We start from the raw sequence: 16,112 nt of genomic DNA on the forward strand, positions 1-16,112 counted from the left end.
TACCTCTCTCTCTCTCTGTCTCTCTGTAACTATTGGTCACTCGAGATCTTTAACTCTCTCTCTATTTATTGAAATACAGACACATTTACACACACACCTCTATGTACACTTACAGGCACATCCATTCTCACGTACACAGGCCGTCTGTACCTACTACACTACACAATTGGTGTCACGTAAGAAATTTCGAATCGAATTGGTCGTTAATGCAAAGTGCATTTCTTGCACTATACTGCAATACTTATGTATTTTCTGCAAAAACAAAAAAAAAAAAACGGTGCACAAAAAACTCACTAGGATTCACTCGTAATTAGACTGTGAATGCAATAATTCGTATGCGTACATACATACGTACATTGCAGAGGCACTTTATTAGTTGTAGAAAACAATAACTTTTGCAGTACTTGTAATTTGTAAAGCGTTCCTAAAATTATAAAGCGTTGTGATAAAGCTTGCAAAATATTATGTTGTCAAGTGTAATATTCGTGCGGTAACTAATTTCTTAAGTGGGTCATATGCGAAATTGTGGGGGTAGTACATAGACGCCATGCCGCAGTTGAACTCCGTTTGTTTTTAACTAAGTTTCAACTCTGGTTAAATGCCCAGGGCGGCCGTCGTAGCCGAATTGGTTGGTGCGTGACTACCATTCGGAATGCGGAGTACGTAGGTTCGAATCTCCGCGAAACACCAATATGAAGTACAATTTTTTTTAAAGCGCACCCCACTTGAAAGGCAATGGCAAACCTTCGAGTGTATTTCCTGCATGAAAAAGGCCCTCATAAAAAACCGCCGCCAAAGCTTAACGAGATTTTAAAAACCCACTGGAAAACAGGTTTGCACTCTAAAATTAGTTTTATATTAAAGTAGGGTTAAGTTAACTTGGTTTAACTAGAGTGGAAACTTGAACCTAAGAACTTTGCCTTATTGGCTGACTGCTCTTAGTACGAGGACGTCTCAATAGACACGAGAAATTTAAATAACAAACACCTGGCTTAGGAAATTGAAACCAGAAAAACGTTTATTTTTGAGCATCCAGTTTCTTTCTAGCTCGTAGCATTTTATCATTTCATGCAACATTTTTCCAAATTTTTGAAGCCCGACAGGATTTTCCGAGGAACTCAAAGTAGGCGTCTGCGTCATTGAAGATCTCTTCATTCATATCTTACTGCAAAACCATTACTTTATATTTTAAAATAAATATAGGTTATAGTTGTAGGGGGCTAAATCTGGAGAACTTCCTGGATGCGGCATCGATTCGTTACCTAACTCATGCAATTTTGCTATTGCAGACTTGTGAGCCGTTCCTTTATGTGGGTGGAAGAGATCTTATTATCGCTTATTGCTGTCAGTTTTGTTTCAAATTGGCGTCGAATGGTCATAACAGCTCCGCGAAATGTGCGCCGCTGATTGTTTTACCCTTCCCAAGGTGGTCTATGTGAAGGGCACTGTTCACTTTCCAAGCCACTGTCACTGTGACTTTGTTGGCTTACAGGCCCCTTCTGGCCTTCGGTTCACAATGCGAAGTTCAACTGTTCTTTGGCCTTTGCTGAATAGAAGTATGCTACCGAAGGCATCCTTAAGGTGGATGAGAAGATGAAACGTATTTATTTTGTGCCCTCATTGATTAGTGACGTATAATTTTTTAGATGGAGTGTGCGTTGTATGACGGCAGTAAGTTCTGTGTTCCACTTTAAATTAGAAATAAAATCAGGAAACATTTTTAGATTTCTAAAATTTTTTAGATTTATATTTACCATAGTTTTCTATTAGAGAACGATTTTTTAGAATTGACTCAGTATCAACAACTAGTTTCGGTCTTAGTAATACTTTTGGTCTCAAGCAATAACCAACTAAGTCGGCTTAAGAAAAAACTTAATTATATACGCCAACTAACAAAATTATACACTTATATGAAATCATTTATGCTATTCTAATAATTCTTAAAAATTATATTGAATATTATTTTCTATGAAATAAGCCGTAGAGCTCCGAAGCTATTCATGCATTTTTGGGATGGATTTTGACCATCAAAAAGCCATTTAATATATGGGTTTTCCAAACAGAGGTATTATGTTGATATTCATAGAAAAATGCTATTTTTTAATATAAATGATCGGATGTTTTTGTCATCATAAAGATTAAGGTATGCTGTTAATAGTGGAAAATAACATCAGGCGAATGACCACCACGACCACGCTTACCGGACAATATCCTTTTCGTGAAATTTTCTATAACCGAATTGCAAAGTGGCTGCCCTATGTCCTCGATAGCCTCACGAATTCTATCTTTGAGGTCTTGAATTGACCCTGGGCTGTTGGCGTAGACCTTCTCTTTCAAGTGGCCACAAAGAAAAAAGTCACAAGATGTTAAATCACAAGATCTCGGTTGCAAATTGTGATCACCTCTTCGAGAGATAACACGGTCCGGAAACTTTTTCTGTCCAAGATCAATGGTTTCGTTGCTTGTGTGGCACATAGCGTCGTCTTGTTGAAAATAAACGTTTACCAGATCAAAATCATCCAATTCCGGCCTTAAAAAATCGTTAATGATCTCTCGATAGCGCAATCCATTCACCAATAACACCTGTTATTGGAAAACCCTATACTATCTGTAGCATTAAATGGGCTTCAATAAGATTCTTCACTAGCTTCCACGATCGTATCTGTAATTACGTGTTTACTTCAGTTCCGGGTTAAACTGCTTATTAATTGGTAATTGATAGTTTGGATGGATGCTCCATTTGCAGTATTCTTAAGTAAAGAAATTACATTTAAAAATTTAAATTGAAGCTAAAATGAAATATCTAAAGCCTTCAGAAACATTTGAGATGAAATATTCTGCACACCAGCCGCGTTAGTGAATTCATTAAGCGAAAATTTTGATAACACTGCCTAAATTGAAAAAAAGTGGTGAAACTTGGCACGTCATATAGCTCACATTAAGGCACCGATTGAGTAGTATAAAACTCTATACTCGAAATCTTAAACACGCCCTCAAATCTTAGCTTAGTGCCAAGCTGTTTGAAGTGTTTTCCGCTGGTAATATGTATGAATCGACTTTCAAGTTTTATGAACGTTTGCAGCAGCACTACATATAACTTAACATATTTTAGTTGAAAATTGTGATGTATTACCTTAAGTGTAACAAAAAACAAAAACAGTACACCACCTTGCTTGGAATTCAAAACAAAAAAAGCATAATTTTCACTTTTGACTTTTCAGACGACTTTTTTTGAGATGTTCTTCTTCTAGTAAACTTGAGTACGCGATATACCTAAAATCATCCTCATATGTTTTTTGGAGAATTTGATACATTTCTGTAAAAAATTTACCAAGATTTATACAAAAGTCAATCGCAGCTCTTTACTTGAAACTAATTTTTTGAAGGCAGCATGAAATATACTAAAAAAATTACAACTAATTATGATTTGTTACATCCACACGTACAAGTAAATGTTAGTTTACAGTAATGCTGACGAATGCAAAATGTTACCAAAAAAAACGGCGATCTAACTATGAGATTTTAACGGGCCGACTATCAATAGTATCAGATTTCTAGTGTACATACTATGTAGGCATATATAATATAATATAAAAGTTTTTTTGCTTGAAAGTATGATTTTTCGACTTATACGGTTACTGCTTGTGCCCGAAAATTCATGTTAGTATAGACAATTTCGTGTTACTCTGCAATTTTTTTGATGTAAACGATCAAAATTTAGCTATAAAGTGTAAAGCTGTTAAGTGTAACATTGCTAAAGTATTACACAAATCAAATGCCGAACAAACGAATAGCCCGATGTTCAGTGGTGTTGTGTTCATATATGAATACGAAGGCGTGTGGCTTAAAATACTGATACGAATGCAAATGCATATCAGAAACCGATAGCGAATACGTTACCCGAGTTGGAAAGGTAGTATGAGTCCGAGCATGCACGCGAATACGAGTATAAATATGAAAAAAAAATTTAAAATAAGCATACGAATTTGAAGAAAAATAAGAACAACATAATGAGAAAGCAAGTAAGAACACGAACATATTTGAGTACAATGAATGGGAATAAATTTGTATTCCTTTCAAAGGAAAGTCCCCAAATTATTTAACATTAAAGCCTCGGGTGTTAAGCACACACACATCTTTTGAAAATAGTGTGAATATACAATACATTGGTGTACTAAAATTATAGTCTCTGATAAGGCGTGCATATGTTAAAGCGACCTGTGCACGACATTTCAATCGATGAGAGCTTTTTTTCGCTCTGTGTTAGTTGCAAAAAATATACCGAGCCAAAACAAAAAAGAGAAAACAACAAAACAAATGTAGCGGGAAATATATTTACCTATTGCGAAAACAATTCCTTGAAGACAAAGAAACAAAAACCAAAAAAAAAACTATTCAAAGCAATTGTTTTGTGTTATTGTAAAAATATTGTATATAATTGTAAAAAAACTGAGTCTAGTTAACCTCCTTAGCAGCTGCAATCCATCATAATTACATAGAAAACTCTCTTCAGTTGGTATTTAATGCACACTTTAAGTAAATATGTATAAATTATCAAAATTAACTAGTCGAAATTATCACACACACACATACATACATATATACTCACATATTTCTGGACTTTTCATGAAGCAAATTACTTGCCTTTAGCAAGTTTTGCACTTGAATCAATATCGCTCGATTTTACATTGAAAACTTTAAGATTTATTTTATTCACATTTATTCTTAAATTGAGACTACGAATGTTTAAAATTGCAATTTGTAGTTCAAAATGGATAAATCTACTTGAGTTGCTTTTAGAAAAGTCCGTAGATATGAATTTAGCACTAAACACCCTTTTTCCAAAAACAAAATTCCAATCATAACCATAAACTGAAACTGAAAACATGCAAAAACAGCCTTCATACAGATCACAACATTTGTAGGTGTTGTGTTGATTTAATAAAAGTATCAAAAAAAACAAAAAATTCTATAGTAATGTTAATGTGCATTTATTGTTAATTACTAGTATATGATAATTTATTGGTGTTACCTGTGTTGTGTTGTATTTTACCAAAAATTTATTTATTATTTATTGAAAAATTCTTACAAAAAATCGAGTTATGTTTTTTAAAAATTCTCACACATTCACCACAAAAAAATTCCGCCTCTTCTAAATTACAAACAAATTTCGGTATGCGTTAAAAATGCATAATTTTCTGTGAAAAGATGCGAAAAAAAAATAAATTTAAAATAACTTTCATAATTTTTTTTTAATGTTTCTAGTTCTTTAGTGCATATGACTCTTAGTGTATGTATGTATGTATGTATGTGTATGTATGTACTTAATTTTGACTGCCAAATTGTGTGTACTAAATGCCTTTCGTTACTTGAAAGTACTCGTAAGTTCATCGCTTCAGGTTTTATACTTTGTCATATTCCATTTCTGATGTTAAGTAACTTTTTTTTTATTCAACTAAAAATTTGCAAAACGTTATACATGTTTTTTTAGAAGTACAAATGAAAAGCAAAGCATCAAGCAGCGTTGCAAAATGTCGCGAAACAGTTGAAACAGAAAAGCAATATGGCGGTGACTATGTTCCTAGCAAGCAAAGTATTGAACAATTAAGTTTTTAATTATATTTTATTTATATTTCCTCACTGCAAATGAATGAATGAAAGCATATTAATAATATTAAATAGTACTTTTTTTAAATATTCACACTTTTTTAACTTTGCATATTTTTCAAGGCAGTTATTTCATTAATTTCATGCAAATTCTCAGCTAAACTGAAAAAAAAACAACAAATGCTAGTCAAAAAATCTCGTCAATTCACTTCACTCACACTTTTTTAATTGGTGCTGTTTTTTGTCTGAAGAAATGAAGAAAAGGCAATCATACGCTCCTTATATGGCCATAAATCACACAAATTACAAACACATTTTTTCTTAAAATTTTAAATCTAAATCAATCTGGAAAAAGAGGGGTGAATTTTTAAATTTTTGTATTAAGCAAGGGTTCCAGGGCGGATGAGTCTAAAAAGTTGCAAGAAAAAAAATTCGAAAAATTAATATATTTTTATTTTCATTTTTAACCTAAAAGTAGACTAGCAGCAAAAGAACGAAAACATTTTCGGTTTGACTTTGGAACAATACAGGATTTTTTACCTATTACAGTGCGTTTCCCAATGGCGTGCAATCCATATTATTTTGAGGAACTTGTGAACTATTGTAATTTACACTTTGCAACTCAATTTAAAATTATTGTTTTTGTTTTTGTAATTTTAAATTGCATATATATTTTTTTATTTATTAAGCAAGGTTAAAAATATTATTATTTATATTATTTTGAGGAACTTGTGAACTAATTTACACTTTGCAACTCAATTTAAAATTATTGTTTTTGTTTTTGTAATTTTAAATTTTATATATTTTATTTTTATTTAATAAGCAAGGTTAAAAAAGAGCAATGGCAAAGCAGAGCCAAATCTTAAAGCGTTTTCGATTCGCTACTTCTTTGCTTGTTATGATAGGCTCTGCTCGCTTGACGCAAAATTTTATACATGTGAAAGCAACAACAAAGTTCTCCAGCAATATTCGTCACTAGCGCGCATAAAATTGGTAATATATAACTGACTAAATACAATGCTGCCAACTCTCTTTCTTGCTATTAGGCCAATTTCATTAGACACGGCAATTTCTGTTATGGCAACTCGTAAATTTTTGTTACGGCAACTCGTAACTTTTGGTAGAGAAGTCGACGTGGAAGGAAGAGAAGCCCCGAGTTGCTCGTGCTGTGATAAACGGGTGATAAACTGTTTACTAGACAGGGCTAGTTTACTGGGGCGGCAGCCCTTGGTCGGGAAAACCCGAGTCATTCCAGTAACGTAGGAACGACTGCCATAGGAATGCTCGTGCTCGGGCAACACGCTTTGTGTTCTCATTCTTCTCACTGTTATTGTTGGCTGTAGACTGAAAATAGTCCAACGTAGAATCTCTCTTGCCAACAAGTGCTACTTTGGACTAAGTAAGCAATTGAGCACTAAAGCCCTCTCTCGACGAACAAAACTAACACTCTATAAGACTCTTATCATGCCCGTCCTAACGTATGGCGCAGAAGCGTGGAGGATGACAACATCCGATGAAGCGACGCTTAGAGTGTTTGAGAGAAAGATTCTGCGGAAGATTTTTGAACCTTTCCATGTTGGCAACGGCGAATATTACAGGGGATGGAACGATGAGATATATGAGCTTTACGACGACATATACATAGCGCAGCGAATAAAAATCCAGCGGCTACGTCGGCTGGGTCATGGCGTCCATGCGGTACCAGCTGGTGATAGCAGAGGAAGAAGAAGGCCTCTCTGCGTTGGAAAGATCAGGCGGAGAAGGACTTGGCTTCACTTGGTGTGTCCAATTGGTGTCGGTTAGCACGAGAAAGAAACATTTGGCCTTGGAGGCATTTAAAAAATTTCATATTTTGATTCTTCTTTTATTTGACAAGTCTTATAAGAAAAATAATCCCACATTTTTTGTAGCAAGCCAAAGGAGCCAAATGCTATTAGAAAAACCTTGTCTATCATTTAATGATTCATGCTTACAGCGGTTTTTCCGCCTGAATCCGCCCGTATAAGAATTACACACAAACCATTCGGCTACGGCGGTCTACCAAAATTAGTTGTGAAATCTATGTTAATAAAGCTCTTTTCGTTGTCGAGAGAGAATAGATGAAGAATCTCGCATGAATAAACAGATCTTGGCAGCACTGGGAAAGCGTGGCCAAAAGTGGAATTTGTTTGGAAGCACTTAAAGAGTATCAGTACGTCTGCTAATCAAGTTGCTTGCAACTACTTTCGGTTGAAAACCTTGTTTCTGCGCCTTTGCGTACTTATAAAGCGTTAACTTAGTTGATGATAAGCCGATTTTCAATTTTGTACCCATTTTAGAAAAAAGAAATTTGGACCTTTTAAATTTTGATTAAAGCAAATTTATTAAATTATTAAATTTAATACATCCAAAGTTTTATTTTTTATTTATTTTTTTTTTTATTTTTCCTTATTCACTCCTCTCGTGAGCATAGGGCCTTGACAAGACTCAGTCTTGCGTTGGTTTCGTTAATCTGTGTTTTGAAAAAAATTTATTAATGACCAATAAAATTAGGGCATTTGCCTTAGTATCCTTACGAGCTGTCTTCGTAATTTTTTATTTATCAATTCTTATAGTTTTTATAAAATATGCCAAAGCGCCGGGAAAATACTAATTCTTATGATTTGCAGAAATTCAAAATAATGTTAATGCAACTAAAGTTACAAAAATTGTGGCCAAATAAGCAGTAAATTATTGCAAAAATATCTATGACTTTCTTTAAGAAAAACTGCGCTTTGTGTGATCAGCCTGACAGGGATCTTTAAATAGTCTCCCTTAGAATACCAGAGGAAAAAATGAAGGCAGCGATTAATCACAGCAAACGGGTACTATGGTCTTCAAAATCAGTAATACAAAAAAAATGGGCCAAAAATACGGTGTAGCAATTAGGAAAGAGGAAGAACTGTAATTTATTGGATCCCTAAGCGTTACTATTTTTTACAATTTTTTTTCCTTGTTCACTTGCGTTGGTTTCGTTAATCTATCTGGATTTCTGAGGGGGTGATTAGCCTACTGCTTTTTTAAAGTTCATTGAAGTTTTTCTAATTTGATCTTAAGTTAATCTCTCATTATTTAAAAAAAACTCGCATAGAACTACAATAACTACATTTACCATTTGTGGAGCATTTTATCCCAGTATTTCTTAGCCGTTGGGTTATTCTGCGCTTATTTTTAAAAATCTGAGAAATGTGAAGTTTGCAGGCTTGACGAAGGACTAAAATGGTTTACAAAAACTTTTCGCGGCTACATGGGCTCTTAGAGGTCATATAACCATTTTCGTGTGCGAAATATTTTAAAAATTGATGGATGTGACTCCATGAAAAAAATATTCATCGGTTGTAATTCATAATAGGCAAGTGACAGAACTGATCGTTTTGTGGGTATGGCAAAGGGAGTACCAACTAGTTACGATTATTATAAGCGGATTTAGCATTGTTACCTTAGAGATCTATCAGTTAGCGATCTCAAAGCGCACGCACGAACACAGCCGAAAGTTTTGTGGATCCAAAAGTAGCTAAAATTTGAAGAAAATCGGATTTAGAGAACGAAATATGCAATATTTGTGGAATCTAAGACGAATCCGAAGAGAGTATCCTTCACCTGCATTTAGCATTTTAAGTGAAGCAGTTGGTGGACCATCTAAACACTTTCGTGTTAATAAATAACTGGGAATTTTTAGAAGTTTCTTTGCTATTTTTTAAGTAGTACGCGCTACTGGGAAAAGAACTGTAAGAATAATTTCTAATTTCTTGTTTGGGTATTTTTTATAGAAGGAGCAAAAATTATCAATAGCGTCATATAAATTAAATCCAACAACAAAGTTTCTAATAATATTTTTACGAATGAGGAATTTGGAACAAATGCCTTGTCTATCTCTATCAAATGTACAGCCATCTGTAAAAGATATTTTCAATTATAGAGAAAGAATTTTACACAGTTTAACTAAAGATAATAATAACTTAAAAAACGCACTGAAAAAATTTGAAAATCTATACTGGAGTATTGAAGTGTTTGCATGGTGTTTATTTGAACTAATTTTCCTTTTAATGGCGTCTACTTTTAGGTGTTTGCTTCTAAAAAGCTATTTTAGTTCTTTTTTTTTTTTGTACTGCTGGCACATTTTTTTATTTTTTTCTGCTGTCATTTTCTACTACCTCTTAAGCTAATAAGCGTGTAACTACTTGCTTAACTGCTGTAAATATTCTTTATTCATGAAAAAAAATTAATATTTGTATTTTTTCTATTTACTCATATTTTATAAATATATTTGTACTTCCATCTCAATCCTACATACGAATCTGTCGCTGTGCTATGTCGCTAATGCTCAAAGTGCTTTAAGCTTGTGGAAATTTATATGAATGTAGGCGAAATTGGAAAAAAATGGAAAATATCGGGGGAAATCAAATTTTTGAAAAATAAAATATTGTCAAGTAAAAGAAATGCTAAAAATTAATTGTATTCAAACAACTTTTGCATCAACTTCGAAGCCGTTTTACTTTTTTAACCAGTAAAAAATAATTTAAAAAAATGGTTTTATAAAAGATTTGACCAAAAAATGAAATAAAATAGTTTAAAAAAAATTTAACAACAAAAGAAATGGAAATTTATTTAGATATCCTTTTAACTTCCTACCAACCATAAAACTATAAAAAAGTATTAATTAATAAACAACAAAAATAAAACAAAACCGATTAACTAGTTAAAAAAAAATATTGCAAAAATATTAGTAATTTAGTAAGGGAGAATGGGGAGTTGTGAGACGGGTTTTGTTTTTGGACCCGTATTACTCAAAATCTTAATATTCTGCATATGCCAACGATGGAATCTTTAGTCAATGAATACTGGAAGCTATTGGTATGGCCTATTTAACAAAACTACAATTTTCCTTAAAATTAAAATTGTATATAATAATATAAAATATAATACAAAATACAAAAATGTGGGGAGTTGTGAGACACCATGGTTTAAATCAATAAAAATTACTTATATTATTTTAGTTGTTAATTCTTTATTAAGATGAAAAATAAAAAAGAAAAGACAATTGTTATAAAAAAGTGTATAAAAAATGCAATGCCATCAATCTGATGATTCGCAGTGAGAACATGTATAATAACCAGTTCGTAAATTGGCACACTTTAGGTGCACAGCTCGATCGCATACATTGCAATGAATGGAGTTGTTTCTGCTTAACTTTTTCGGCATTGCACCTTTGCAGATGATATATATACAAACAATGCATGAATATTGCGAGGTACTTATGAAAGATGCGTTAAAACGTCGAAAAAAACGGTGTCTCACAACTCCCCTCATTTGTTGTCTTACAACTCCCCAAATCGTTTTTTTTATAAATGGCCGCGTAGTCATAAACACATCGAGCATTCATGCCCAAGTGAATGTGTAAATTCAAAGCTAATAGGACAATTAATAATTTGTATATATTGACATTGGCAATTTGCTATAACAACTGATCGAATGTATCGCAAAACAAATGATGAAAAAAACTTACCGAGACATTCCAAAACACAGTAACTGGAGAGCCGCGTCGAATGCGTGTAAATATGACCAAAGCTAGCTGAAAAGTGAGATCGCATCGAGGGCACTTGTTGACACTTAAAATCGAATGTAAACAAATGAATAATGCCAAAAGGTAACAATGTCTCACAACTCCCTGTGTCTCACAACTCCCCATTTTCGCCTAAATAAAGTAAAATAATTAAAAAAAAAATTTAACAACACAAAAAATTGAAATTTATTTAGACATCCTTTTAACTTCTTACTAACCAAACAAACTATAAGAAAAAATACATTAATTAAAAAAACACGATAAAAAAAATAACGTTTTTTATTAACTATTATTTATTTTATTATTATTTTAAAATTTGTTGCAAAACTATTAGTAATTTATGTAGAAGCCGTTTCGTTTCCTTACAATCGGTAAAAAAAAAAATAAAAAAACCTAGGAAAAATTACATTAATTAAATAAAAAATAATAATAATTAGAAAACAGATTAAATAAATAAAAAATATTAGCAATTCATTTCGTTTCCTAAAAATCGTTAAAAGAATTAAAAAAAAAAAAACTAAAAAAAATATATTAAAAAATGATAATCAAAATATGTATATGTTGATTAACCATGTTTTAGGATGGGGAATAAATTCGTAGCGTTTTTACCGAAGACTTTTATTTTTTATAAAGGAAAAACAATGATTATATCAATAAGTTAATAAGTTCGCCGTTGCTGTTTTCAATCTCTTCCCACCTATCGGCCCATTTGACCAATTAGTTAATGCCGTTCCGCCAAAAATCGCCTGGTCTGGTGTCGAAGAAGTTATTGAGCCAGTTTTTAAGAATCTGATTGTTATCGAAGGCAACACCCTTCATATGGTGTGACAGTGAGCGGAACAGATGGTAATCGGTCGGTGCAAGGTCCGGAGAATGCGGTGGATGCTGAAGGACCTCCCATTCGAACTCTTGGAGTGCGGCTTTGACGACTTGTGCAACATAGGGCCTGGCGTTGTCGTGAAGGAGTGTGGTTTGACCATGTCGATCAGGTCTTTTCAGTCGCATAACCTCATTCACGCGGTGTAGCAGGGCAATGTAGAGCTCATTGTTGACGGTGACATTTTTTTCGAGCATTTTCCAGTGCAGCATACCCTCTCAATCCCACCAAACACATATCATGAGCTTCTTTCGTTGAACATCCGTCTTGACTCTCGGCTTTGGTGTATCTCCTGGAGCCACCCACTCCTTTCTTTGCTTCATATTCATGTAAAGGCACCATTTCTCATCTGCCGTGACGGTGCGCTGCGAGATGCTTAGAAGCAAGTTGAAGGCGACTTTCTTTGTTTTTTTCGTTGAGGCACACAGGCGCCCAATTTTTCGGTAAATCCCATTGAATGAAGGTGATTGAGAATCGTTTTATGAGCGCAATTAATTTTTTCCGCCAATCCACGACTGGTTTTGCAACTGTACTCTTTCAAAAGTGATTTGAGACGTTCTTCATCGAATTCAGAAGGCCTTCAGATGTCCAGACCTTCTTCAGTCATGAAAGTCGCCATTTTTGAACTTTGCAAAACTAATTCCGTGCTGTAGATTCGTCTATGACACCTTCTCCATTCATGTCGCAAATGTCCCGGACTGTTTCGGTAGCTTTTTAACCTCTATCAAAAGCAAAGAAGAGCAGGTGTCGAAAATGTTGCTTTTTGCCTCCAGGGTATTCCATTTCTAACCCTCAAAACTAATAAAAAATTAAATAACTCAAAAATACAATTAGCATAGTTTTGTAGAGCAGAAAGAATACTTATCCTTTGCCAAACAGCAAACAAATCGTTGTAAAATATAAAAGAAAATATAAAAACGCTGTGAACTTATTACCCAACCTAATAAATTAAGGGGTTAGGGGTAGTCAGAAGCGCGCAAAAATGATGATTTTCAATCATTTTTTTACTAGTAAATTGCTCTATTTTACAAATATGAAAACATAGCATTAATACATCATGTTTCGACTTGACTTTAGCAAAATTAAAAAAAAAATAATAATAATAATAATTGTAAAAGTTATCGCTGTTAGTGTGGAGTCCGTTTCTCCAGATGACCCTTGCGGCGATCATCACAAGTCCTTGGAGATGCATCTAAAATCAATCGGACAAGAGAAATTAGTTTTATTAATAGATAACCTGGTGAGTGATTTTTTTAAATTAACAATATGGCGGCCTCAGGAAATATTTTTTAGATTTTAGAGAAAATAACCAACAATTAATTGTTTAAAAATTCGAAATTTTTAAATAAAAAATCCTTCGATAAGGCACGAGTTTTTTAAGTTTTTCAAAAGCGATATACATTTTATTGAAATCTACCAAGTTTTATCGGTTTTAAGTTACAGTGTTCAGAAAACATAGTTTTAAGGAAAAAGGCATTTAAAGTTTTGCTATCGGCTCCGGAGCGCCCGAGCGCCTATTGTTAATTGTTGAATAACTCAAAAAGTCTTTCTCGCATTCACTTCAAATTTTCACACACTAATTTTAAGATATTAGACTTTAAGAAAATGTAAAAAAAATCAATTTTTTTGAAAATTCTGACTACCCCTTAAAAAATTTAAGTGATTTATTTAGAAATCGTTTTAATTTTATAATAACGGATCCAAAGAGAAAAAAATTAAAAAAAGTGCGTTAATAATAAAGAAAAAAATGATGGAGAAATATATTCGCCGGCGGCCGCCGTAGCCGAATGGGTTGGTGCGTGACTACCATTCGGAATTCACAGAGAGAACGTTGGTTCGAATCTCGGTGAAGCACCAAAATTGAGAAAAACATTTTTCTAATAGCGGTCGCCCCTCGGCAGGCAATGGCAAACCTCCGAGTGTATTTCTGCCATGAAAAAGCCCCTCATAAAAAATATCTGCCGTTCGAAATCGGCTTGAAACTGTAGGTCCCTCCATTTGTGGAACAACATCAAGACGCACACCACAAATAGGAGGAGCAGCTCGGCCACACACCCAAAAAGGGTGCACGCGCCAATTATATATATATATATATATATATATATACACACACCCAAAAAGGGTGCACGCGCCAATTATATATATATATATATATATTCATTCATAAAAAAATTATAAAATTAAATTATAAATAAAAAAGTAAAGATAAAAAAAAACATTAGTTATTTATTTAGAAATTGTTTGCTAAAAACGGTCGAAAGCAAAAAACGAGGATTTTGCCAAAACAAGATTTCATTAAAAAAAGAAATAAATTTATTAATTAATTAAAAAAATAAATAAATTTAGTAATTAATGAAAAAGAATAAATAATAATAAAAAACGAAGATTTTGGCAAAACAAGATTTCATTAAAAAAGAAATAAATTTATTAATTAATTAAAAAAATAAATAAATTTATTCTATTAATTAATAAAAAAATAAATAGATTTAGTAAAATATAAAAATTTATTTATAATAATTTTTTTTAATAAATTCTGTTTACTACAATCTTTGTTTTTTGTTTTTTACCTTTTTTAGCAAACTTACAAAAATTACAAGTGTTTTTATCATCATTTTTTTATTTATAATTTATCATTATAATTTTTTTTATGAATGAATATGTTTTTCCATAATTTTAAATTTTAAATTTAAAAATTAAAAAATTTAGTAATCCTTTTTGACTAATAAACAAATTTATAATTTTTTTTAATTAATTAGAAAAAATCCAGGAACAAAATTAATAATTCATGAATAACAAAAAATAAAAATAATACTTCACGTCACTCAATCGCCGGCATATAAATTTCCATACTTAGCGCTTTTCTCACTGTAACTTACTTCCCACTAAAAAAAAAAAAAAAAAAAACTCCCAAAACAACAACTAATTCCTGTGTATATGAACTGCAAGCGTTTTTCCATTCTTAAATTCTTGCATTGTACTCGTCCTATTCGACTTACTCATAGAATCATGCGAACGGCAGTGCTGATTAGCGATAATTTGCACGCTACGCTTGTACGCCCGAAACTATGCAACTGTGTTTGAAAACTGTCCTACTTCTTAATAAATGTATCTACAGCGTCCTCAAAGCAAATAGCTTCAACATTAGACATATGACAAAAGCAACGGTTTTGCGTCACTAGTAAGAAAGTATGGCAAATAGACCTAACCTAATCTAAGAAAGCATACGAGCATTGCCAACTTTCAATCTGGCGAATAATTAACCCACAACTATTCCTACTATTGATTCAAAACTGTTGCTAATGCATTTAATAAATATCTATTAATATTTGTATATATACCTACAATAAACTATGTTAAATTATATAAATAACTCGTGTATATACTAATTCGTCTGACTTTTTTCTATGCATATATTAATCTCGCCATATATGTACATCTCTTTCTCCAATACGTACCGCCCGATTTCTTACTACGTCATCTTGCCACACACACATGCGCGCGCACACATTCCCAAACACAGGTTCTCGAAGACCAAGTCTAGCGTCGGTTCATAGTACTAGTTCGTCCGTGCGTAGCTATAGTATGATGCGTTTCGAGAAGGAGGTCCAGCAGAAGGAGATTCGTCAGGAGATGAAATTGCGTTTGGCGCGTCTACAACAACAACAACACCTTAATCAAAATAAACCGCAAATTGTAATTGGCGACACACTGCAACATCATATGGGTGCGGCGTCGGCGTTCAGTCGTTTGAGCGGCATGCCTACGCCGAGTCCATTGACGCCCAATTCACTGGATGAACTACTACCGTCGGTGGATGAGCTACAAGAGGTAAGAGCGAGTGTCAGATGGAGTGGTGGATGAGTTAAAAGATTTAAGAGTGAGAGTCAGATGGAGTTCGGTGCGAGTTGCTTGATTGCTGAACGTTAAAATTCAAATACAAATAAAAACTTACTGGTTAGATAAAGCAAAATAAGGGTGAATGAACCCAAGCAAATTATAAAATAAATAAATTTAAGTTTTGGGAAACTCAACATCTTATGCCTAATA

The 16,112-nt window shown here is 33.1% G+C and overlaps 1 protein-coding gene across 2 annotated transcripts in view; it reads left to right on the forward strand.

Annotated features, from left to right (window-relative positions):
• LOC128860211 (uncharacterized) overlaps positions 1 to 16,112 on the forward strand; it is a 63,264-nt gene that overhangs the window by 44,272 nt on the left and 2,880 nt on the right. Inside the window, exon 7 of one of the 2 annotated variants that reach the window (XM_054097537.1) lies at positions 15,586 to 15,893. In XM_054097537.1, the coding sequence (XP_053953512.1) occupies positions 15,586 to 15,893 (308 nt within the window). Of the gene's footprint in view, positions 1 to 115; positions 4,980 to 15,585; positions 15,894 to 16,112 lie in introns of those variants that run through there. The other variant, XM_054097536.1, reaches the window with a different exon arrangement.

This window comes from Anastrepha ludens, chromosome 4, assembly GCF_028408465.1.
Source record: "Anastrepha ludens isolate Willacy chromosome 4, idAnaLude1.1, whole genome shotgun sequence".
In the NCBI taxonomy this organism is placed as follows: domain Eukaryota; kingdom Metazoa; phylum Arthropoda; class Insecta; order Diptera; family Tephritidae; genus Anastrepha; species Anastrepha ludens.